At 53.3% G+C, this 25,970-nt stretch overlaps 2 protein-coding genes across 2 annotated transcripts in view; both read right to left on the bottom strand.

Moving 5' to 3' along the window:
• Window positions 1-5,877: 5,877 nt before the first annotated feature.
• On the bottom strand, window positions 5,878-22,234 carry LOC137911855 (FERM and PDZ domain-containing protein 4-like). Its single transcript, XM_068756198.1, has 17 exons — window positions 22,194-22,234; window positions 15,045-15,167; window positions 14,379-14,530; window positions 14,188-14,290; window positions 13,768-13,813; window positions 13,592-13,613; window positions 13,480-13,559; window positions 13,272-13,379; window positions 13,011-13,145; window positions 12,584-12,703; window positions 12,070-12,206; window positions 11,794-11,920; window positions 11,258-11,347; window positions 10,993-11,175; window positions 10,787-10,922; window positions 9,786-10,730; window positions 5,878-8,984 (listed from the first exon to the last, which is right to left on the bottom strand). The coding sequence occupies exons 1-17, from the start codon at window positions 22,232-22,234 to the stop codon at window positions 5,878-5,880; spliced, it is 5,655 nt and encodes a 1,884-aa protein (XP_068612299.1).
• Window positions 22,235-25,642: 3,408 nt separating this feature from the next.
• Window positions 25,643-25,970, bottom strand: part of LOC137911856 (peripheral plasma membrane protein CASK-like) — a 16,361-nt gene continuing 16,033 nt past the window's right edge. The window contains 1 exon segment of the mRNA XM_068756200.1: window positions 25,643-25,687. Within this exon segment, the coding sequence (XP_068612301.1) occupies window positions 25,643-25,687 (45 nt within the window).

The raw sequence follows: 25,970 nt of genomic DNA on the forward strand, positions 1-25,970 counted from the left end.
AGCAGTACAGTAATATTAAACACCACAGTGAAGTACAAGCAGTACAGTAATATTAAACACCACAGTGAAGTACAAGCAGTACAGTAATATTGAACACCACAGTGAAGTACAAGCAGTACAGTAATATTGAACACCACAGTGAAGTACATGCTGCAGGGACTGGCTGGAGCTTAACAGTCGCCAAAGGGAAATAAAGTCAGAATATAAGGAATAAGTCATATTACAAGTTTATTTCTGGCACCCAATTACACAGCAGTAAGTTTACATATCAGCCCCCCCGACTCCCCCCCCACAATTGATTATCTTGAACCATGAATAGCATGTAAAGTTTATTTAATACTCACTCTGCAGAGTGCCATGGCAACAGCTGTTCCTGCACTGGCTCGAGCATCACTCTCACTGAAGGCGGACGTCGGTGCAGCGTGGGCTCCACCTAGTGGTGAAAGCTGGTAACACGCAGAGCAGAAGTCACACGCTGCCTGAATGGAGACATGATCTATCCATTGATCGATTAATCCCGTCATGTTCTGCAGAGGCCCATCTTTACGCAGCAGCGGTCTTTACTAATCAGAGGGCACCGCCCACAAATCAATGAGATCAAATAGAATCACTGCTGCAGATTATCTGAAGAACAGGAACAACCCTTCTGAGGGCTTTAGGAATGAAAGGGTCAAAAACACAGATCAAAGGAGCCTTTCAACAGTACAAAGGAACACATTTATTGAAATTAAGGTCTCTTATCAAAAATCTTCAAGTTTCCAGGGCAAACATTGACAAAGACAATTCTCAATGAACAACACGAACATAAAACACGTTTCAAGTATTTCCAACAGGATGAGTAAATATATAAACAGGAAGGACATTTCATCGTCAATGCAAGCATTGACTCGAGTTAAAACACACTCGGCAAAGACGGAACACGTCTCAGAACACAGATAAATACTTGTGGAGTAACAACGTTTTGGGCCTGTTCCACACAAATCAGCCGACACCTGGAGCCAGCTGTTCATGTATTATTTGTGTCTGTGCTGGAGCCATCGTCGCGTCCCATAATTCTTTGCAACTCCGAAATGCAGGGCACAATCGACCGGCTGTGCCACTGAGCCATCTTCATCCTAGACACAAAGGAAGAGGAGCCAGTCAGATCTCATCTTCCTCTCAACTCGACACCAACGTGTTCCGGGGCGATGGAGCGACCGTAGACTGAACACCTCCACTCACAGGAAGCTCTACTCTGATGGCCGGGGTCGGGGTCGGGGTCGGGGTTAGGGGGCTGTGGCTGGGTTAGGTTAGGTTAGGTTATGGTTAGGTTATGGTTAGGATTATGGTTAGGTTAGGTTAGGGTTATGGTTAGGTTAGGTTAGGGTTATGGTTAGGTTATGGTTAGGTTATGTTATGGTTAGGTTATGGTTAGGTTAGGGTTAGGTTATGGTTAGGGTTATGGTTAGGTTATGTTATGGTTAGGTTATGGTTAGGTTATGGTTAGGATTATGGTTAGGTTAGGTTAGGGTTATGGTTAGGTTATGGTTAGGTTAGGGTTAGGTTATGGTTAGGGTTATGGTTAGGTTATGTTATGGTTAGATTAGGGTTATGGTTAGGTTAGGTTAGGGTTAGGCGGCTGTGGCTGCGCTACCTTCTGAGCAGCTCGCGCCCCCTGCTGGCTTCAGGTCGGTAGTGCTCGAGCGCAGTCAGGCTGTGAGCTGCCATAACGTGATAGCACCGTTCCCGGAGAGCGTTGTGGTTCGCCGTGTCCCACTGCGGCAATTCGCTGGTGAAGCGCCACGCCATCAGCGTGTGCTCCAGCACGCCGTCCCAATCTTTGTTCTTGAGCAGAACTTGGCCCGACTCCTGACACGAAACCTGAGGAAGCGGAACAGGATGACAAAATAAAAGGCAAAATAAAAACACGGGGGGGTACTTAAATCACTAGCCGCTACTTTGAAATGATTTTCATGTATGCAGGGATTGGATATTACACAAGGGAGAATTAAATGAAATTAAATCTGCTGGTTTCGAGCCGGCATCGTTTACACAAACATTCTTTATGCTCACTTGGAACGCCACAAGATGAGGATAGGCCTTCCTGTAGCAGTGAGCATCCCTGTTGGAGCAGAACCGCGAGTAGGGGATGGACCTGAACACGCCGGCTTTCTTTAGCTGCAGGTCTTCCTGCAGATACTTCAGGTCTGACGTGAACATCCTGGACTCCTGACTCTGGAACACAAGGAAACACACAATTCCTGTTAAGGGCCTTTTATTCCACATCTCTGGAATGGACAGTCCCCTCAAGATGGGTCATGTTCCCTGTTGAGATGATTACCAGAAGTGGGAAAGGTCGGTTCCCCGGTTCAACCAAGATGAGAGACCTTATCAACTGTGCAAGCTGCTGGTTGGAGATGGGGCTTTGATGTTCGTCCATCTTCTCACACTGCTCCTCAATGCCCCCGCTCCACACACGGCCAACGGACACGCCCACTGCAAGACAAAGGGAACAGATTCAATCAATCACCGATCAAACAAAGAAGAGCCGTGATTAATCACAGGAACGCTGCCACGCCTTGGTTTCACGCGCTAATCTTCCTGCCTGCTTACTTAGTGACTGCGCATGCTTCCTGCCTGGTTACTTAGTGACTGCGCATGCTTCCTGCCTGGTTAGTGACTGCGCATGCTTTCTGCCTGGTTACTTAGTGACTGTGCATGCTTCCTACCTGGTTACTTACGTGGCTGCGCATGCTTCCTGCCTGGTTACTTAGTGACTGCGCATGCTTCCTGCCTGCTTACTTGGTGACTGCGCATGCTTCCTGCCTGGTTACTTAGTGACTGCGCATGCTTCCTGCCTGGTTACTTACGTGACTGTGCATGCTTCCTGCCTGGTTACTTAGTGACTGTGCATGCTTCCTGCCTGGTTACTTGGTGACTGCGCATGCTTTCTGCCTGCTTACTTACGTGACTGCGCATGCTTCCTGCCTGGTTACTTAGTGACTGCGCATGCTTCCTGCCTGGTTACTTAGTGACTGCGCATGCTTCCTGCCTGGTTACTTACGTGACTGCGCATGCTTCCTGCCTGGTTACTTACGTGGCTGCGCATGCTTCCTGCCTGGTTACTTGGTGACTGCGCATGCTTCCTGCCTGGTTACTTACGTGACTGCGCATGCTTCCTGCCTGGTTACTTACGTGACTGCGCATGCTTCCTGCCTGGTTACTTAGTGACTGCGCATGCTTCCTGCCTGGTTACTTAGTGACTGCGCATGCTTTCTGCCTGGTTACTTAGTGACTGTGCATGCTTTCTGCCTGGTTACTTACGTGACTGCGCATGCTTCCTGCCTGGTTACTTGGTGACTGCGCATGCTTCCTGCCTGGTTACTTACGTGACTGCGCATGCTTCCTGCCTGGTTACTTACGTGACTGCGCATGCTTCCTGCCTGGTTACTTAGTGACTGCGCATGCTTCCTGCCTGGTTACTTAGTGACTGCGCATGCTTCCTGCCTGGTTACTTAGTGACTGCGCATGCTTTCTGCCTGGTTACTTAGTGACTGTGCATGCTTCCTGCCTGGTTACTTAGTGACTGCGCATGCTTCCTGCCTGGTTACTTGGTGACTGCGCATGCTTCCTACCTGGTTACTTAGTGGCTGCGCATGCTTCCTACCTGGTTACTTACGTGGCTGCGCATGCTTCCTGCCTGGTTACTTACGTGACTGCGCATGCTTCCTGCCCGGTTACTTGGTGACTGCGCATGCTTCCTACCTGGTTACTTACGTGGCTGCGCATGCTTCGTGTTTACAGCCTGGTTTCTCCCCCTCGGAAGTGGAGCCGGAGCCGAACGGGGGCTGAGTATTTCCAGATAGGACCTCCTCATTCGAGCTGCAACAAATTAAAGTGGCAGCAGCGCGCGTTATAGCGCGTTATAACGCCCACAATGTCGTGCGTTATGACAGCTCATAGACACACGGCTTGTGAAAAGCATGTCAGTGCCACATTGATATATATGTTTTATTTTATTCACAGTCGTTGACAATGGGCGCTATCGAACATTAATCTGTGGGGCGCGCGCGCGCGGCATCATTAGCATAACAACAAAGTGGCGCACAACGAATTCTCGCAGATGGAAATTAAACTTTGCTTTCGGACTTACCGGCAATTTTGGGCTGCGGTTCGGGTATTTCCACCAAGGCGCGTCGTGACTGACAAACCGCTGCCATTGTGACGCGGCTGAGCGGCTGAGATCAGGCTGCGGAGCTAACTAGGCTAATAGCTGGACTTTAAACCCCTCGGGGTGATCGATAGTCACTTTCTCACTCGATATATCGACATGTAGCTGTTGAACTCCGCCCCCAGAGGCTCCGGGTCCGGGTCTCTGGCTGCCGGCACCCACGGAACACGAAATATTAAACTTTAAATATAGTTAAAAGTCCCTTTAAAACTCAGGCGCTAACAACAACAACCACCGCTCCACTACCAACACAGCACTGGGGCTGGGGAGGCGCGCGCGACGCGAGTTGCCGCGCGGGCTTGGTTTGCTTGCAAGCGTCGCTCTGATTGGCTAAAGTGGGCAACACGTCTCGTAGAACAAGCCCGCCCACATATCCGACTCCACGGCGGAGGAAGGTCACGTGACTCAGGCAGGAATGTGTTTTTAATTAATTTACGTGATTAAAAACTTCTCGTTGCTCTCAAATATGAGTCATTTGTTGCGGATAATAATAATAATAATAATACATTTTATTCATATAGCACTTTTCTAGACAATCAAAGCGCCTGGATATTGACTAATTTAACAAAGTGCTCATTGACGTACTAATATTAATTAATTAATTTAATATATAATCAAACTTTCACACAAATTACCTCATGAGGATTTTGCTGTTCTACTTTACCTGGAACAGGTCAAGTCCTAGGTGACCCTCCTTTAAATATCTTTAAATATGCTTTAAATATCATCGATATTTGCATTATTTTCCTAAGATGGAGCAACGCTCTGAATCACAATCACAGGAAACCATTAGAACCATAAGATGCATAGTAACAAACATGAGAATATCTGTGAAACATTTTTTAATAGTGTGGTTGGTGAATGACTGAAAAGTATGACAGCAATTTAATTTCTTGTCAAGAAACATAATGGCTTTTTGATACAGACTGTGACATAACAAATCATTAAAGCACAGAATTTAATCCAAAAGCAGATGATAAACAGAAAAATCAGAGGAGCAGATTTATTTTACATTCTGACGTTTTTCTTAACTGTTAATAATGTATCATTCTAATTTTATACTTTCAGTTTTGCGTGGCGTTGATAACTATTTGCTATTACTATTCTGACCTCAAAATAATCTATTTAGTAAGCAAGGATAAATGAAGTGCAATTTAAGTGTCCCTGCATTTTCAACATTTGAAGGTTATTAAAATCACTTTTACACATTCGTTCAGAAATTCAACTTAATATTTATGGTGTGAATAAAATAGTAGCGACGATTTCATCACTGGACTGACTTTCCTGTATGTAATGTATGTATAATTAATACTATACCTGGAATAAAACTGCACTTTTATGAACTGATAATGGATTTCATTCTAGCCCTGTACTCAATGGCTTCTTTAAATCGCTACGGCAAGTAATTTAGTTACTTTACGTTTATGTACACTATTTACATTTGTTATAAGTTACATAATGCACAGGTAGAAGGTTTTCTATTAGGTACAGAACATACTACAGAATCCCATGACGGTATGGCTTTGTGAATCCACATTACGATAAGAGCAGTCGGACGCCTGCTAGCAGCATCGTGCTAACTCCCCAGCTGGGAGTCTGGCTGCAGTTTCAGACATGTCCGTGTTTGATGCATCCAGATCTCGTGTTTGATGCGTGTGGAGCCGCCTCTACTTGCTCAGCAGCGTCTTTAGGGAGCGGGTGAGCGCGTTAGCAATGGCCGACATGGTGCTGGAGTGGCGGACCAAGGCTTTCACGCTGTTCTCCCCCGGCGCCCCCACCGTGGCAGCTTCAGCTGCTCTGAGCAGACAGATGTAGTTCATGACGACCTCGTCGACCTTCGCCACGACCTCTCTCTGCTGGTGCGACCCTGACGCTCCGATTCCCCTGACCAGACACATGCAGGCTTCACAGAGGCAGCACAGCACCTGGAAGCTGCACGTCACGGCGAGCAGCATCTCCTCGGGGCTGCCGTGGGCCTGCGCCATCCGGCGGCACGCCCGGCCCAAGTCCTTGGCCTCCACCGAGAGGAGCTGCTTGTACTGGGAAACATCCTGGAAAGGCATTTGGGGGCCGCGGTCGGGCCGCCCGATGCTGGACCTCACCAGCGCGATGAGCTCGCCGGCGTCGCGCCGGACGTCGGCGAAGCCGGACGGGACGCCAAACATGTGGTCCTTGAGCGCGTTGATTCTGGAGAGGCGGTCGCTGAAGCTCATGTTGTTGAGGACCTCCCCGTACAGCTGCTCCCCGGCCGCGTCCACGGTGGAGCCGGCGCCGTCGGCGCCGTTCCCCTCGCGGCTCTGTCGGGGCCCCTCCCACTCAACCTCGTCCTCTTCCCCTTCACTCTTGCGTTTGAAGAAGCAGTAACTGAAAGGCCCATTGCATCTCCAGGGGCTGGCGTCCAGTTTCTGGGCGCCCTTCACGCTTTTCACGTCTTTCTGTAACGGAAACGCCACGGAGGCCCGTCTGCCGTTTACTCGGTTTCCTGTCGACCAGCATGCGGCGTGGGAAGATACAGACCCCTGGGAGTAGCTCTTGGAAAGCCGTTTCCTGGCCGGCCTTCGCTGGATCTTGGTCTCGCCTTGCTGGGGCGCGGATGGCGACGACGGCTGCTGGCCCCGGCTTTGGGGGGGCTTATCAAACATGGCTTCCACACTGCCAGAACCGCCGGTAACGCTGCTGGAGCTGCGTACGAGCTCCCGGCCTCGCTGCAGGTTAAAGGGATCTGTCTGCGACGGGGGCGGGGTCACGGCTTGGGCGTGGTTCGGGTGCTGCCGGGACTGGATGGGATTTGGCGTGCATGCCAGACTGGCGTGCGAAGGGACGGGCAGCGGAGGAGGCGGCGGGGGGGCCTGTGGGTTGGGAGTTTGGGATGGAATGCAAAGCCTGGCGCCAGTCGACGCCTGCCTGATGAAAGCTGAGGGGCGGTCCCCCCTCCCTAAGGAGAAGGTGTTGAGGTCGGCTCGTTGGGCGCAGCCACCGGGGGCAGCAGACAAACAGAGAGCGTCATCATAAGGATGAGCAGACTGACGGCCGGCGTGCTTTGATCGGGGCTCTGATCTAAACCATTCCTCCCCGCTGCTACTAGGCTGGCTTCTGGACCGGGGCGGGGGGCGGCGGGCAGAGCCGCCCTCCCGGTTTACCCCTGGTCCCCCATCACAGCCCTCCCTCTGGCACCGTGGCAGGAAGTGCTCCGGGTCCACGCCGCGTTGCTCCGGTTCCGTTTCCGTTTCCAGGCCCGAGAAGGAGCTCCTCCTCTCGGCGGACGCCGGCCTGGACTCGATGCCGTCGGCCGGTCTTTGAGCGTGCACGTCAGGGCCCGTCTTCAGCTTGGCAGGAAGCGTGGCTGAATGGTACGAGCTCAGATTTGTGTTCGCCTGCTGCGGGGGGGCCGCATTGGAGCTCACGGAGGAGGGGGGCGTGCACTGGCAGCGTGCGCTGGCGTTCCCCCTGTTTCTGACCATTTCAACAAGCTGGGGGTTGCTTGTGATGAAGCGCCTGGCGTCCTTCTTCACCGCCCCCCCCATGCCGGCGCTGTGCAGCTTCCCCCCCTGGTGCATCTGGCTGACGGTCAGATAGTTCAGCAGCTGCCTGTAGGCCTCGCCGCCGTCCTTCTGGCTCAGGCCTCTGAAGCAGGCCTGCTGTTTGGCGTGAAGGTCGTTGGGCGACCTCTTGTTTCCAGGACCCGCGACCTCTTTATGCTTTAACGGCGTGGCCGAGGAGGGGCGCGCGTGTTCCCCCCCTGCGCCGGGAGGGTGAATGTTGGGTAGCATCTTCCTCAGAAGGGCGGGGTCTGCATGAGGATGGCCCTCTTGGACAGGGACGCCGCGAGAGAGCCCAGGTTTGCTCTCTTCCTGGCTCAGCATCCTGACTAAGGAGGAGGAGGAGCTAGAAAGCGGGTGCCTGTGCAGATGGTGCCTTGGTTGGGCGGGGCCAAGCGGTGAGTCGGTCGGCGTCGCGCACGCGCTGCTGCTGGTGCTGCCGCCGGCGTCCAGCGATGAGCACAGAGAACCTTGCAGGGAACTCTGGGCCTCCCCCTGCAGGCTGGAGATCCTTTTTGCGAGGTGATACTCACACAAGCGGGCGACGCTCTGCTGCCGAGACATCGGATGGTGCTCGCTCTGTACGTCGGATCCCTGGTCGGACGCGACGACTAAACGCTCGTCCCGCTCGCCTGCGCACTCGGCGAAGTCGTCTAACGGATGATCGGGAGTCACGGGAGGTGGGCGGGGCGTCCGGTGGTGGTCGCAGGTGAGGCTGGACATGTCAGATCCAGTTCGCTCGCAGAATGAAGTGCGCTGGTCCAGCTCGAGACGGGCCCGGCCCCCGCCGCCCTCCCCCCGGTGCCCTTCCCTTGTGCTGAAGGTGTTGTACTTCCCACCAGAGTCGGCAGATTTTTTGTGATGCTTGCCCCCCGGGGTGGTGGAACTGGGCCGTTGGAGCGTGGACGAGAGTTTGGTTTGGGGCCGCGCCTCCAGGCTGTCTGTCCTCGATGACGCAGCGTCCAACCGGGGGCTGCGTCTCGGAGGAATTGCCGGAGGCTGAAGGTGCCCCCCCCGGCAGGTGCCCCCCCCGGTGCTGGGTGAGACAGGGAACTCGGTTTTCTCCTCGAGTAAGGGTTGGTACCCTTCCCTCGTGGCGACGAGGAGACGCATGTGGCTCTCGCCGAGTCGATGAGAAGCAGCCAGGTCACAGACTTCAGTCATCTCTGAGGAGTTGGTCTCGTTGCCCGAATCTGAGGACGACTCTTGACTAAAACCTTGAGAGGAGAAAACACCTGGAAGAGCAGAAAACCACGTCAGACACGTTCTCTTTAACGGTTAACTGCAGCTTAAGAGAAAGGGCATCAAACCCTTTCGTACGCGCTCCGGTTCTGATGCTGGGGGACGCTTTGGGAGCACTTTGGGAGCGCTTTGGGAGCGTTTTGGGAGCGTTTTGGGAGCGTTTTGGGAGCGCTGTGGGAGCGTTTTGGGAGCGTTTTGGGAGCGCTTTGGGAGCGCTTTGGGAGCGCTTTGGGAGCGTTTTGGGAGCGTTTTGGGAGCGTTTTGGGAGCGCTGTGGGAGCGTTTGGGAGCGCTTTGGGAGCGTTTTGGGAGCGTTGTGGGAGCGTTTTGGGAGCGTTTTGGGAGCGTTTTGGGAGCGTTTTGGGAGTGTTTTGGGAGCGCTTTGGGAGCGTTGTGGGAGCGTTTTGGGAGCGTTGTGGGAGCGTTTTGGGAGCGTTGTGGGAGCGTTTTGGGAGTGTTTTGGGAGCGCTTTGGGAGCGTTGTGGGAGCGTTTTGGGAGCATTTTGGGAGTGCTTTGGGAGTGTTTTGGGAGCGCTTTGGGAGCGTTGTGGGAGCGCTTTGGGAGCGCTTTGGGAGCGTACTTAGAGGCTGCAGAGAAACCAAGCAAAATGATGGACAGAAAGATGAAACTTTTATGTGATAACGTGAGCGTGAATCAAATCCCACACTTTTTCTTTACGTTCCAAATGACTTAATTGGATTTGGAGGTTTGTTGGGAGATCGCTGCTCTTAGGTCAGAGATCTGACAACGAGGGGACTCGAACACAACTGGACTTGCATCGATGCTCAACAGACCTGCATTGTTGCTGGGCGCTGGTGGGGGGGGCCTGCGTCCAGAAGCAGACATGGACTCCAGTGCGTGGAGCGTGTTCATCACTGCGTTCTCCAGGTTCCTCTCCCCTCCCACCCCCCCCTCGCCCTCCCCATGCGTCGGAACAGCATCAATTAAAGACACTGGGATGTCATCGTTGTCACACGTGCTAAGCGGCCTTCCCTCGGGCGCCGCGTCCTCATCTGAACTGTCACGGAAGCCTGGAGGCGGAGCGGCGATGGCGAGGTTGAGTGTCTCCAGCAGCGTGTCGTCTTCTTCCTCGTCGACGGCGTCGTCTCCCTCGGGTGGCGGCAGCGACGTCAGGTCGATGATGTCATCGGTGGAACAGGAAAGCGCGAGGAAGGTAGCTTTACCGACAGCCTTGGCTAACCCTCCTGCCTGGTTGCCACAGTTTTCGTCGCCACCCAGCGGCGTCCCCCCCGCGGAGTCTTCTTCACAGGAAGCATCATCGTCATCCTCCGCGTCGTCCATTGTGCCCCGGTAAAACAGGTCCCTTAACAACGGCTCCTCCCCTCCCTCCTCCGTTATGATGTTGCTATAGACGTGCGTCAGGCCGCTGAACGGAAACGGCGCCCGCTCGGTGTTGTTGTGCAAATACGACGGGCTCGCCAACAATCTTTCGTAGGCGATGCTCTTAGGTTTGCTCAAGGGTGGGTTCCCCCCAAAAATAAACGATACTTTGGGGCTGCGAGGGGAGTCTTGGGGTTTATGTCTGGCCGCGGGGGGGGGAGGGGGAGGCAATGGGCTCGTCCCGGTGCCCAAGTCTCCGCCGGGATGGTGGGCTTCATGGAAGTAAGGCGAGATGCTGTTTTCCCTCGGCCCGTTGTAAACGTCTCCCTGACCGGGGGGGGGCACCTCGTTGGCCTCCAGAGATGTGCTGTAGGGCCATTCCAGAACCCGATCCGGACCTGCAGCAGCAACACAAGGTCTCATTGGCTCTTCACGCATCTGCAGAGTGCCCTGCGTGTCGCCGGCGACTCACCGCTGCAGAGCGGCATGCTGAAGATGGATCTCCTGGCGTCCACTAGGAGGCGATAGTAGCCCGCCGTGACACAGGCCAGGTTCATCGCGTCACTCGCCTCCATGATGAGGGTGATGGGCTGCGGAAGGAAGAAGGGGGGGGGGGGGGATAAGGAAACGCTGGAGGGAGGCAGAGTCGTCGTCGCTCACCCTGACGTCCAGAACGTGCAGCTCCAGGCGGACGCTGCGCTCGTCCTCGGTGAGGATCTCGATGCGGTTGACGTGACTGAAGTCAGCCAATAGGGCGACCAGGTTTGTCCGCGGGTTGATCACGTGGCTGATGCCGTAGCGCGGCCCGACGAGCAGCGTCACGTCCGTCTGCTTCTCCCCTTGCTGCAGGCAACGCAAGCACAAATCAGGGATGTAAAAGGCAAAGGTTTACCCCCCCCCCCCCCTCCGGGTGTCGACCTCTTACCAACAGAATGGACTTGAACTCCCTCCCTCCGTAGAGTCTGAGCTCACTGAGGTACCTCAGGTAATGCGCCTTCGCCTGCAGAGCAGACATCTGCAGAGAGAGGTGGAAATAGATCGGCACGGCCTTCGGACAGAACCTCCGGCGAGGGATTTATAAACCGGCACGAGGAGACTCATTTGGAGCGTCAACATTCTTGGCTCCACCTGTCGAGCAGAGCGAAGATGAGCTGCTGCCTCGAATGCAAATGGGGAGGCGGCACATCTGGGCGCTCACAGTGGGAGGGGGGAGATCGATACGTCTCTGGAATGATGGACAGACGCACGGAGCGCCGGCGTGCTGAACGTGACCAGCGTTCTGCTGAAGCTGTGTTCGGGATAATGACAGTGGAAGTGTCGCGGGGGAGAAGGCGTAGCATTCGAGGGTCTGAGAACCTTTACAAGGTGATGCTATTTTGGGACACAGCGTCAGGGCGAGGGGGCGTGCTCGTGTGCGCCTCAGAAGTCCAAGAACAAAGAAAAGAAAAGAACGATGCTCGCCTTTTTGCCTGGAGGCACGAGGTTCTGGTTGGTCTTCAGGATGTGTGTCAGAGCCTTCTTGATGTTCTTCTCCTTCATGCTGGACCGCACGGTGGGGGGCAGGAAGAGGGGCAGACCCCACTCCTTTCTGTCGATGGGAGATTGGATTCAGAAATGATCTACGATTCTGCAGTTTGATTCTTTTAGCAGAATCAAACGACGCCTCGGGAAGAGAGGAAAAAAGAACTCAACCGTTTCCAGCAGCCAAAACACACAAACCTTCCCGCTCAAACTTACTGGATGTATTTGAGGGAGACTTTTTGGCTCTGCTTGGTTGTCATGGTGATGATGTACATCTGCAGAGCGGCCAGTCGCAACGCAGCATCGTACTTCAGTTCCGGCCCAAAACGCTCCAAGACGACGTCGTTGCAACTCTGGAGGCAAATTTAAAGCGAAATGAGAAGTGCTGTTTGTTGGGGGGGGGGGGGGCGTGAAGGACACTGTGTCCCTCCACCCTGCCGAGCGGGAAGAAGACGAGACTCCTTCAAACAGCTTCCGATCCCTGATGAAGGCCTCGGAACTCTGACAGGTAGAGACGATCAGCTTTTCACTCGACTAATTATCGAAGGAATCCGACGCTGGAGCAACTTATTCTTTTCGAGGGCGCCGCTTTACACCGAGCACCGAATTCACAAACGAGATTTTTGTTTTGTTGTGTCGATCCAATTACCAGAAGTTATTTCCAAACCTCTCCAAAGGTTGCCGTTTAGAAATGCATTATCCAAGACGACTTTGGCGGGGTTCTGCTCACCTGTACGTAGAGATACTCAAACGCCACAGCGTCTCTGCGGAGCAGCTCCACGGGATCCCTGGGCACGAAGCTGAGGCGAAAGAAACACTTCACCTTGTCAGAACCGGGCCTCTGGGTCACCTGGACACGAAGAGGAAGGAGGAGTTCATTTATCAACTCGCGGCTTTGCTAGCGGGGCAAAACGAGGGAGATAGCAATGCTGTGGCGTGTCGAGGGCGAGGGAGTGTGTCGTCTCCTCCCGGGACTCGTTCACCTGGACGGACGCTCAGGTGCATCGCCGTGCAGCGAGCGTGTGACGGCTCTGAACCGCTCGTCTGCTGCTCGGTGGGCCGTCCCCTTGTGACCTCACGGGAAAGCAGCGGTGACCGTGAGGGTGTGTCTGGGACATTTCTGGGCGAGGCCAGGTGTAAATGCCAGCCGGACCTACCTGAGAAAGCATCTCCTGTTCGTGCAGCAGGAGCAGTCTGCTCCCGGACCCCCCCTCCGTCCTCTGCTCCAGCACCAGGGAGAAGTGCTCGATGCATCTGAGGGACAGCTTGTCCTGCAGGGTCAGGATGACGTCCTGCATCCACACAGACAGACCGTCCCCCGGGTCGTTAAGGACAAAACGCCGTTTGCTCTGTTCTCCGGATGTTTGAGATTAGCTTAGCTGGCTAGCGTCCACCGACTTGCACGGAGGCACGCCTACCTTGATGGAGGTGCTGCTGTCGAAGCGAAACGACTTGGTCTGCCCGTTCTCCAGGTAGACCTTCAGGATGTTTGGCATGAACAGCAGAGAATTGTCCTTCACTGGGTTCTGCAGAGGACGAACACCTGAGCATGAATGCACGACACGTCTTTGTGTGTGTGTGTGTGTGTGTGTGTGCGTGTGCGTGTGTGTGTGCAGCAGGACTGACTGGAACCTGGCCGTTTATAATGACCTCCTCTGCAAAGCGAACTTTCACCGGATTGGACTTGAGCATGGCTTTTTTGGCCGCTTGGACTTGAGCATGGCTTTTTTGGCCGCGCTGATGAACGCCGATTTGGGCGACTAAGAGGCAGGCGTCCACAGCGAGAGACGGAGAGGAAGACAAAGGAGGGGGACAAAGAAAGACGGGGGGGGAGGAGGAGAGAGAAAGACTCAACTTCAGACACCCACATCCGACATCGCTGAGCGGTCGACATCGCTGAGCAGAACGACTCACAGGATACGGCTGGACGACAGTCAGCAGGATGGATTGTTTGCAGCTCCTGAAGCGAGGAGACAGAAAATCACAGAGTCAGCAAAGTGTTCACCGGCCAGCAGTAAAAGCGAGGAGCGGTGGCGGGTTAGCGGCTGGAACTACAACTCTGGAACTGGAACTACAACTCTGGATCTGGAACTAGATTAGCCCCACGGAGACGAACCGAAATGTGACTGAAGAGACAGCTAAAGACGTTGCTGTCTTTCCTGTCCTCTCCAATCCGTCTTTTGCCGATGACATCACGACACTCGATGTCTCGACATCTGTCGTGTCTTTATTTTTTCAACGATTGAACTTCAGACGATCGATGGCCGTCGTTGAAGACGATCCGCCACCTTAACCCGAACTAAGCCAACACAATCAAGAGTTCCCGGCGTCCACCTGACGAGGTCGATGACTCGTTCCCGGGGGGCCGAACTGACGGCTTCGTCATTGATCAGGATGATCTCGTCGCCCGGCAGCAGCTTCCCTTCTGATGGACCACCTGCACACACATGAAGGATCAGCTGGTGGACATGAGAGGACAAAGACGGAGCTTCCTGTCCTCAGAGGCTGCAGGACGCAACACCTACCGGGCGTGACAGAGCGGACCACCACCGGTTTCTCGCTGCCCGCCACGAAGCCGAAGCCCAGCGCCGGGTCCCGGGTCATCTCCACCAGGCGAGGGGCAGGGGGCACCCCGTCCTGGTGGACCTCCTCCAGGGAGCTGCTCTGGGACACTTGGCTGGAAAACACAAGAGAAGAGACTGAGAGGAGTTCAATCAGGATCTAACGTGGCTGGAAACGTACGACAGGGGTCAGCCCAGAAGAGGATGCTGCACCTTTAAGAGCCAGTCACTGCAGCCTGGATGGGTTTAAATGATTTAAATATCTGAACAGAGACGAATAAAGGAAAGTCTTGGCTCAGGTTCGGTCGTTAGAGACTTGTTACAGGTCCTGTGTGAAATGATTGAGAACGCGTACGAGTCTGTCCACCATCGTACGACGTTACCCCCCCAGCCTGACCTCAGACGTCTGCCTCAACCAGGACGGTGAGGGGTTAGGGATTCTCCCGTTGTGTCTCTGCAATGTAGCATGTAGCATGTAGCATGTAGCTTAACCCAGCGGGAGCTCGGATGCTCGGGATGGAGGGGCAGGAAGGGGATGCTCCAGAACCTGCCACCACTCTATAAACCCACTTCCTCAGACAGCATGTCCAACTCAGGACACACGACGAAGACAATGGTGTGTGCGCTTACCTGGTGAGGAAGTCCCGCCCCTCTCTGGTGCTGGTCATGCTGTCCCAGCTGTATGGAGGCCCCGGGAGTCCACTCCAAGAGCCCGGGACAGGAGGCGGCCAGCCCGACATCTGGTTCTTATGGCTGAAACGTAAAGGATGGGGTCCAATGATCAATAATATAAATGGATGGTGTAGGGCAGGCATGGGCAAACTAAGGCCCGGGGGCCATATGCGGCCCCTTTGGCTTTTTAATCCGGCCCGCCGAACTTGTCCAAATTATATCATAAAGTGTCCAGACATTCCTGTGTTTGGTCATCGTGCTGCTGCTGAACGCAGCTTTGGTCCAAACTGAACCACACTGGCCCCGCCCCCTTTATCCCATAATCCCTCTCATCACAGAGAAAACAAATCCACGCTGTGCGTGCGTGCGTGCGTGCGTGCGTGCGTGCGTGTGTGTGTGTGTGCGTGCGTGTGTGTGTGTGTGTGTGTGTGGAGTAAGAGGATTTTTTAAGGGAAGCGCCCCAGTGGAAGGTGACCCGTTCACCTGGATGGGACTGATCACATGATGAGAATGCAAGGGGTTAATGGACCCCCTCCCCCCCCCATTAACCCTCTCATGCCTAATGGACTGGTCATGGCTAATGCTTCATAGACTGCTGATACAGATATTGATCTCTCTTCACTGGGTTGTTTAAAAGGCTGAATCCCAGCGATGGCCTGCAGCATCAGCGAGGGACCCCCCCCCAGCTGGTCAGGCTGGTTTCTGCTGCAGCTGGTCAGGCTGGTTTCTGCTGCAGCTGGTCAGGCTGGTTTCTCCTGCAGCTGGTCAGGCTGGTTTCTGCTGCAGCTGGTCAGGCTGGTTTCTGCTGCAGCTGGTCAGGCTGGTTTCTGCTGCAGCTGGTCAGGCTGGTTTCTGCTGCAGCTGGTCAGGCTGGTTTCTGCTGCAGCTGGTCAGACTGGTTTCTGCTGCAGCTGGTCAGGCTGGTTTCTGCTGCAGCTGGTCAGGCTGGTTTCTGCTGCAGCTGGTCAGGCTGGTTTCTGCTGCAGCTGGTCAGGCTGGTTTCTGCTGCAGCTAGTCAGACTGGTTTCTGCTGCAGCTGGTCAGGCTGGTTTCTGCTGCAGCTAGTCAGGCTGGTTTCTGCTGCAGCTGGTCAGGCTGGTTTCTGCTGCAGCTGGTCAGGCTGGTTTCTCCTGCAGCTAGTCAGACTGGTTTCTCCTGCAGCTGGTCAGGCCGGTTTCTGCTGCAGCTGGTCAGGCTGGTTTCTCCTGCAGCTGGTCAGACTGGTTTCTGCTGCAGCTGGTCAGGCTGGTTTCTCCTGCAGCTAGTCAGACTGGTTTCTGCTGCAGCTGGTCAGGCTGGTTTCTGCTGCATCACATGTCAGCCCTCCTGAAAGCAGTCAGCCAGCTGGCGCTGGCCTGCCTGGCTCAGCGACCACCTGTTCCAGTCCAGTTACGTCCTCTCAAAGATTCACCCAGAAGGTGAGGATCTGTCCCAGAATGCTTTAGCCGGCATTGGAATAACTGCAGCCTTTAACGCCCCCCCCCCCCCCCCCGTCTCCCCCCTCGGGTAGGTCAACCCAAACACGATGCAGTGTAACGGCAACGTAAAGTAACGTAGTAGTGATTACTTTGCTTCACAGATGACCTTAAATAGATGATCGATAAGTGATTAAACTAAATGAATTCCATTAGACGACTCTTTGTTGCATCAGATGATCAATTCATTCCTTTCATAGATCCGACTCAGAAGCTGAATTAACTGGATTAGCCTCTAATCTGGCACAGATCCGTCCCGAGGAATTCGCTAATTGCTTCCTGATGGGTCTTCTTTCTTCATCGTCTTCATCGGTGTTCTGATTCGACCCATTCTAGCTCCGGCCATCGGGCCCTCTTATTTCTCCATGGTTTGATTCATTCATTGATCCAGCGTGACGTGGCCTTTCGGCGCAGTGCCTTTCACAGCGTGCAGTCACAGCTTCGTCCTGCATGTAGCATGTGGCTACCGATAGCATCACTTTGTCTTAAGTTGTCCAGTGTTGCTCTCGGTTCTCCTAAACCTGACCTCCAGGCGCCGTTTCCACATCCTCGCTTCGTTCCTTGGCGCTGCACCCTTCGTGAATGAAACATTAATAACGCTGTGGAAGTGCTCTCGCTTTCTACAGCTTTACAATCTGACGGAAACACGCCTTGGCTCTCAGGTACGCCCACGCACGCCTTCCTTTTTGCTCTCGGAACAGGATGTTTGCTAAACGAGTTGCACAAACAAGTTGATTTGCAGGAGAGGCTTCGGGAACATTTCGTGTGCAAAGCGTCTCCGTGCAGAAGAAAGAAGAGGCCAGACGCCACGACGAACGGCTTCAAGGATCCATCCAATCACATCGACCATTTTCAGACAATGCTTCATTCAACAAGAAATGCTGCTGCTAAATCAATATCAGAGCACCGTCGTTCTAACCTATTATTTGATCGGCACATCCATGGTTAAAAGCCGTGACCCACTGCAGTAGCCGCCGTGCTACGCCACGCTAACGCCGCCTGAACGCCGCCTGAGCTGATGCGTGGGGTTTATATCTTAAGCTCCTGATTAGACTCATCCCCTTACGAACAGACACCAGCGCTGCAGATGTGGAAGCGTGCCAACGGTGTGTGATGATGCAATCAATCAACAGACGGGTGTGGGGGGGGGGGCTCTTCCGTTGGGCTCTCAGTCAGCTGATATCAGCACCAGCTGTCCGGCCGGGTCACCCCTCCAGCCACCTCCTTGTTACCCCCCCTTTGAAAGAAGCCCCCCACTATATACAGTCTGAGGCTTTGGTAAGTATGACTTGGAAGGGCATCAGCTCCATTTATCCAAAAATACCAGACAAAAAAAAGGGCGCAGTGCCCAGGCTGCTGGCCAGACGTTTGACCGTTGCCAAATAAGACACACGTCCCCGTCCCCGTCCCCGTCCCCATCCCCACTCCACGACTGTCCTAAAATAGTGTGTCCAAAGGTCACAAGCCACTTATGGATGGATAAGAATTAGCATCTAGCAGCTACATGAAAGCCACAGCGTTGGTGCATATACTTACATACCTTTATATATTTAACAATAATCCAATATGTAAAACAATGCGAGAGGAAAATAATATGTTACGGACAAAAACAGGTCAAACGTTTTTGACAGGATGGGCAGCAACAGATCAATAAGGAGCCCGACCCGAGTCGATCTCACAGCCGAAGCGGTTCAGAACATTGATGCTGACACCTGTTGGTAGAAAGTAAGAATGCACGTGAAAGGTAAAGGGTGAACGTATCGGGGCGGCACCTCCATCAGCAGCAGACCGGCAACCTTTGCAGCACAGCGGCGCGTCTCTGTGGGGCAACGGCGTCCACAGAACAGCACCCCATTGATCCTTTGGGAATGCCACATGAAGCCCGGTGGGGCAGAGGGCACCAGAGACCCCCCCCCCCCCCAAGTGCAGTCCTTATCACGGTCTACTCTCACACGGGAGTCTCCAAAGCGGTTCACGTCAGGCCGGCTGGCTGGACTCGCGTGATGCCATGACGACCGAGCATCGACTTCCCACGTCAACGTGGTCCTAGTCGAATGCAAAGGCTAAAGCGCAGCACACATGCATGTGTGTGTGCGTGTGTGTGTGAGAGAGAGAGAGAGAACCCTTGTGGTGAGTGAATACACACTAAATAGAGCAAATGGCTGCATTCATTGAGTAAATGTTAAAATGTGTGCAGGACGGGAGCATCTGCTCCAAACATCCAGGCTCAGTTCCACTTCTTGTAGAACAAGCATCAGTAAACATTCCACAAATAAGATTGTACGGGGGGGGGGGGGGGGCATTCGGATGAATGAGGAACACGTCTTGAATCACGATGCAGGAAGGACACTGGGATTGTCTGCAGCACAGAGACAGAAAGGGAATAAATCAAACACATAATCCACCGATGGAATAAACGCTGCGGCTACACACTTCCTGTTTCCTAAGTGGGTGTGGTCGCTGAGACTCTCATGTGACGCACATCCAGAACTATCGGGAAATCACAAACAGCTTTAAAGTTCCCTGTGAACTCGGGCGTGGCTAATGTTTTCGAAATTGATTTTCAATGTGCATATTGCAGAAATAATGAGATTAGTTTCCTAGTTTTGCTGCATTATTTTTACAGACCCACTTAGCATTTGAGGAATAATGTCCACCACAATAATCATGAGGTTATTAGAAGAACAGTAACGGCGTTGTGTAACGGCGTTGTGTAACGGTTACGATCTGCTGCGTTAGTGATCCCTCGCAGCATCCAGCGTGTAACGGCGTTGTGTAACGGCGTTGTGTAACGGCGTTGTGTAACGGCATTGTGTAACGGCATTGTGTAACGGCATTGTGTAACGGCGTTGTGTAACGGCGTTGTGTAACGGCGTTGTGTAACGGCGTTGTGTAACGGCGTTGTGTAACAGCGTTGTGTAACGGCGTTGTGTAACGGTTACGATCTGCTGCGTTAGTGATCCCTTGCAGCATCCAGCGTGTAACGGCATTGTGTAACGGCGGTGTGTAACGGCGGTGTGTAACGGCGGTGTGTAACGGCGTTGTGTAACGGTTACGATCTGCTGCGTTAGTGATCCCTCGCAGCATCCAGCGTGTAACGGCGTTGTGTAACGGCGGTGTGTAACGGCGGTGTGTAACGGCGTTGTGTAACGGCGTTGTGTAACGGCGGTGTGTAACAGCGTTGTGTAACGGCGTTGCGTGACGGTTAACGATCTGCTCCTCCCCTCTTCCGATATGTTGCACTAGCAAACCGCAAAGCTGCAGACGCGCCGCTTCGAGCGGCGTCTCTCCGCTGAGGTCAGGCTAGCGGGGAGGATGAGCTCGCTCTGAATCAAATTAGCGTCGTCGATTCGTTTGACGCCGGTTCGGGGAAGTAAAAGCTCCGATCGATCAGCGGAGGAATCAGCTTAGAACCCGAGAATGACGAAGCTTCACTTGAGCAAGCGTGGCAGTGCAAATGTGTACTGTACGCAGGTTTACAGTACACAAACACAGTGGTACTATCTGGAGCAGAACTAATCACTTCATCGCCCTCTTTAGGAAACGCTGGCTGGAGCCTCTCCGTTATCTCGTTCTTCTCGTTAATAACTTTATTCTGTCTGTCCGCGCGGAGTTACCGGGGAACGAATGATTGTCCGCTTTATTCTAACTGACGCTCAGACGTGTGAACTCCCAGGTAATACGTGAAAGCACCACAATACAACAAATACTGCCTGAAAAAACGCGACGCGTACAGTTCGGTTTCTCCCTCCTTGCCTGTCGCAAAATGAGCGAGGAATTGAGGATATTTTTAACCACAGAATTGTTCAGTGCAAGGAGTAAAAAAAATAAATGAATAAAAGCAACGGGCCACGGCGATCAATTATTGAGTGTGCGCTCGCTAAGAGGTGCGTCCAGCCCGACTTTGTGGAACATCCTCACGGATCATTCTCGTTGGACGCTAAGATTTACGTTTGCAATCACTTAAGCAAAGACATCAAACGCCCTCCGTGTTACTGAATGCATCCATGAACTTTCACCTGAGCAGGGAATAAGTGCAGCATGAAGAAGCGCTTCACATCTGACCACCCCCCCCCCCCCCCCCCGCGGTTTGCTTACAAGACAGCAAACGCCTGTGCACCGATGTCTCCTTAAATAATGCAGCAAGCAGTGCTGCTTCCTCATGAAGCATCCATGCGGAATGCAGGAGACATAAAAGCGTGAACAGGGGGGGGGGGGGGGGGTGAATCCCTGAGGAAGATTATCAGACTCAAATCAAGACTTCAAGGGGCCAGATGAAGGGAGAAGCACAACGAGGAAGAAAAGGTTGGGCCCCCCAATGACCCCCCCCCCCTGAGCCAGAGAGAGAGAGTGTGGAAAGGATGCTGTGTTGGGATTAGCATTTAGCTCAGAGGCTGTGGTGAAACGCCGCCTGTGGCCATTTAGCGCTTGTTTGATCGTTTTATTGATCATCTCCTTTTCCAGAAAGACTAAATTGAGATTTTTAGCTGAAATAAATGATTGTTTTCCCCCATTTATTTGCTTGTGATGAAATGATGAGGAAACTTTCCCAGGTGACTCTAAATACCGATCGACCAATCAGCTCGTTACGCTCTGAAGCAGCAGCAGGCCGTTTGGCATGAATTACCAGCGCTGCAGCCACGACGCTGACGCCGGTCCCGTCTTGAGGATTCATCGGTCGAACGAGAGAGAGAGAGATGGGGTACAGGGTCCCGAAATGCAGCCAGGTGTGTGCCGGTCAAAGAAGAGGCTTGCAGCCGTCCCATTTCCCATATTCCCATCACAATCAATGATTTATGACGAGCATGAAAACGTTATAAATGATACTCATCAATGTTTACGAGGCAAATTGGGCCTGTCAGCAAACAGAAGGCTCGGTTTTACAACGGGGCCAGATGTGCCACGCAGGTAAACGGTTATTGTTCCGGCTTCATTGGTCTTCAACATTTCACCGTTTGTCAGCAGATGGAGCCAAATGTGCTGAAAGTGGGTGAAGTAAACACGAGAGAGGAAAGGGCACGTGCACGTGACGTGGCAGAGAGAGGAAAGGGCACGTGCACGCTCGCAAAGGTGTGAAGTGTAACAGATCAATAATAACAACATGCGAACACTTTCATCTGCTGCTTGCTAATAAAACCTCTTGAAGGGTTTATCTCTGCTTGTGATTTGGTGCTAGAGGAGGATCAGCTTCACCTGGACCGCTGGTCGCTTCTCACCTGGATTAATGTTGTATCTTTATGCCCACTGATTTTTACGCCATTTTCCTTCTGGTTTTGGGTTTTAACACAGTTTGCAACCCTTGTATCCACCGCATAGACTGAAAGTGTAGAAGTCCGGATAGTAACCCCTGGGGGTGCTTCTGCGTGGGTTTAAGGAGGCGGCTTCAGTCAAAACCAGGTCTAAAATAAATCAGCTCTCCTCCAGCTCCCATTGGTGGAGGCGAACACACAACCTGCTCCTCACAACCTTTTTGTGCAACACACATCGACCCCGCGCGGGACGATGAGAAAACTTTTTGATGCCGCTCTCGTATCCCGGCAACGACAGACCTTTGTTTTGATGTCTGCGTCCTGCACGGATAATCTGGGAATAAAGCGTCATTTAGTCAAAGAGTCAAAGCAGAGACACCCACCCGGCCAGCTGTGGCATCCTGGAGAAACCAAACATGTCCATGTGGTCCTGCTGCGGAGTGCTCAGAATCCATCAGAATCCATCAGCATCCATCAGCATCCATCAGCATCCATCAGCGTCCATCAGCGTCCATCAGCGTCCGAATCACATTTACACCCAGGAAACTCACGTTCAACCAGGATCCATATAAGGCTTGGATCAAATGAGCCCAAACGACAGCAAGCGTCCCCCTTGTTGGACGTCCCGTCGGATGTGCAGACAGTCCAAGCCCCGTGTTTCAGAGAGCATCACTTCCTGCCTCGCTCTCGTCCCTTCCCACTGCTCGCCACCGTGCGTCCTCCCCGTCTCCCCGCACGGAGACGTGCAGCGATCCTGGCCGCGACAAGCCGGAGGAGAGGAGGAGAGGAGGAGAGGAGGAGAGGAGGAGAGGAGGAGGGAGAGAGGGATCGGGCGAGGGGAGGGTTTCAGAGGGGAGGAGGGGCGGGGGACAGAGCGAACGGATGACCGATGCTCTTTGGCACAGGCTCCGCCCTCCGCGACTCCGCCCATCGGAACGGCGAGTTGTCTGCACGGCCGGAGGCAGGATGGAGGGGGGGCTGAAGATGAAAGGTGGAGGAGAGACAGGGATTAGAGGGAAATAACTTTAATGTCAGTGGGGGGGGGGGGCAGAGGAATGCTGAATCTGCAGAACGGGATGCTGATGGGAGCGAGACCTCGTCTCTTTATTGTCCAGCCGTTTGGTTTTTATATGCGAGCCCGTGGACCGCCAAGGCTTCCTTGTTGGGGCTCATTCGGGGGGGGGGCAAACGGGAAGGGGGGCCAAGGACCTCAGGGGTCTGTCCCGGCGAGGACCTGATCCTGTGACCCAACTCGTCTTTGCGTGAGATGATAACAGGAAGTCTCGTCTCGGTTTGGACATGGACCATCTTAAAGTGGTACTTCTTCGTCTGGACATGAAAGGCCCCCCCTTCTCTCTGAGCACAAAGGGTTAAAGTCAGAGCGCTCTGCTTTGGGCGCTCACGCAGCCCCGCCCCCGTCCAGCCACAGATGGACGAGGAGCCTTTCATCTGATAAAGCATTCCATTTCCTGTCAGAAGCTCTTCTGAGAGCTCTAATGGACTGGAGAGCTGGGTCCTCCTGATCAATGACCTTTAAATTAAAGCGACGTTTAATCACATAAATGTGTTTGTGTTAGACGGAGGACGTCCGTGCGGAGCAGGAAGCAGGAAGTAGGAAGCAGGAAGCAGGAGGAGCAGCTGATTGGTTGTTTGTGTGCCGGATGGCAGGTATCGTCATGATGCCGTTTCTTCAAAGGAAAGGTGATGCTAGCTTCCAAACATCATTGATCTGAACTTCATGAAGCCCTCCGGACTCTGGTGGATCCCCGGAGACGTGGTCTGGAATGATCCGGGACAATAAAGGGAATCAGGGAAGGATAGGAGCTGATGGACGAGCGAGTAACATTTATGAGTGCGACTCCTCCCGTGAAGACGAGGCAAAGAGCACGTTGATTCCTCGATCGTTGGATCAATATAAAGTATCGGGTCAGACTGGAGGCCATTTTAAGGAGGAACGATTCTGATCGTCTGAGAAAGTTGGAAGAGCAGCGATCCAGTTTAATAGAAGTCATAAAAAGAAAAGTATGTTTTATTCAATAAGCCTTCACTTTTTGGAGCGGGGTGGGGGGCGAGCAGGAACCTTTTCCTTCCCCCATCCAACATTCAAAGCTTCTCTGAGTTTAAACATTTAAAGCAGCGATGCTTATTAGAGCGCCGCCAGACGGGTCAGGGGGCCGCTCGGCGTCCCGTAGAGGTCAGCGGGCCGCTTGGCGTCCCGTAGAGATCTGGACGTCTGGACCAAAGGAAAACCTTTCCCTGACCCAAACCAACAACCTTTCAGTTGCCTAAATATCTGAAATCCTGCTTGACGACCCTCAAGCAGAATAAATAATGATAACAACAACAACTCCCAGGGTTCCATGCTGCTTGGGTTGTTCTCAACGCATCCTCGGGGTCATTTAACCGGCTACCAACGTTGCATCACTCGGTCGCGTTGCTAGCAGGCTAGCAGCAGAAGCTCCGCCCTGCAGAACGCTAACAAGCCGCTCACGCTACGCTAAATCACTGTGGCATGGGGTGCACGTGCATGAGTACCCAGCATGCAACAATTCGGTTACGGGGGATAAAGCGGACGCCCCGCTGCACACGCACGCACGCACGCACACACACACACACACACACACACACACCGACTCTCTGTGACATGTCTAAACTACGAGATCATTGCGTTTCATTCCTGCGCCCGCTCTAATCCATCCCTCTCCTTCATCTGATGGGGCAGAGGACCCTAAACCGAGCGGCAGGGGGGGTGGGGGACAAGCTGACTGGAGACGCATAAGGGGGGGTTAAAGGGCGTGCGATGGGGAGAAAGGCCAGGGAGGATAAATAGATGGAGAGATTGATATGCGGAAATGGGGTAAAACAAAGGTGTGTGGGGGGGGGGGGGGGGGGGGGGGGGATCGTGGCATAGTCTGATCAATAAATGCTAACTTTTAAGAATAACCCAGAGCGACAATTTTCCACCGCCCCAAGAGAATTGTGTTTTTCTGTTTGAAGTTTGTGTCCATGTAAGAATAAACATGCCGCCTCCCTCTGGTTTAGTGCCACGCCTATATTCTCACACATATTGATCGATGACATTCGTATTCTCACACATATTGATCGATGACATTCGGCATGCAGGCTTCAGGCACTGCGTGGCATTTAATTACGCACAAATGCAAATTCTGATTCAAAGTAACAAACAATCACCATCTGTGAAGCGGAACATCTGCAGAACATCTGCAGAACATCTGGGTGGAATGAGCGCCCGGCTTTTAAATCGCACCATTCCTGCGGCCCCGCGGACCTTTCACTGGCCAAGCGGTTGCCATGTCTGAATTCAGTCTTTAAAGGATTGTGGCTTTGCACATTATCTTATCTGACAGGAAAGGTCGCCGGATGTTTACACCCCGAGGAGGTCGCATGGCGACGCGTCGAGTCGGTCGGTTAACCCTAACCCTAACCCACCCGCTAACCAACCCGCAGCATCTTTGTTCTACGAGATGGTTTATCGCTATCAAATATTCACTAGATATATAAATACAGATACCTCGACTGCAGAGGTCACCAACGAACAAAGAGAATAAACACAACGTCTGGGAATAAAAAACAGGAACGGCCTCAAACTGCTGCTGAGTCAACAGTTCAATATTTGGAATATCACAAACAGCAGGTGGAGAGATTGGGAAAAAGAGAAAGAAAACCGGTCCCCCCCCTGACGCAGCGGGGCAAATGCTGAATCCGAATCAGATTTCATTTGTCTGCTTTCTGGGCCACATGTTTCCAGGCCAATGACCTCTCACCTCGCTGCGGTAATCCCCCGACAATGATGCTGCGATCCGGCGCTTCCTCAATCTAGCAGCGCCCTCCGGCCCAGCAGCTGGGCGGGTTTATGCTTCGGGCGGAAGGATGAGCCCAGGGCAAAGGGCAAAGGGCAACTTTGGTAAAACTAACCCTAGCCCCATTCCATGAAGAACTGGAAGACGTAAACGTGACCCGGCACCAAGTCACACCCACCATGTCAGCGGCCCCCGACGGTTCTAGATTAGATCCCGCCCTGGGCCGCAGGTACGCCAAATCCCAATCCCCGCCTGCAGCAGCTACTCAACGCTGAGTAGAAAGTTACCTGTATATGTGTGACCACGCCCCCCAGCAGCCAGCGAGCTAAACCCCCTTCA

The sequence above is a fragment of the Brachionichthys hirsutus genome, chromosome 24 (genome assembly GCF_040956055.1).
Source record: "Brachionichthys hirsutus isolate HB-005 chromosome 24, CSIRO-AGI_Bhir_v1, whole genome shotgun sequence".
Lineage (NCBI taxonomy): Eukaryota > Metazoa > Chordata > Actinopteri > Lophiiformes > Brachionichthyidae > Brachionichthys > Brachionichthys hirsutus.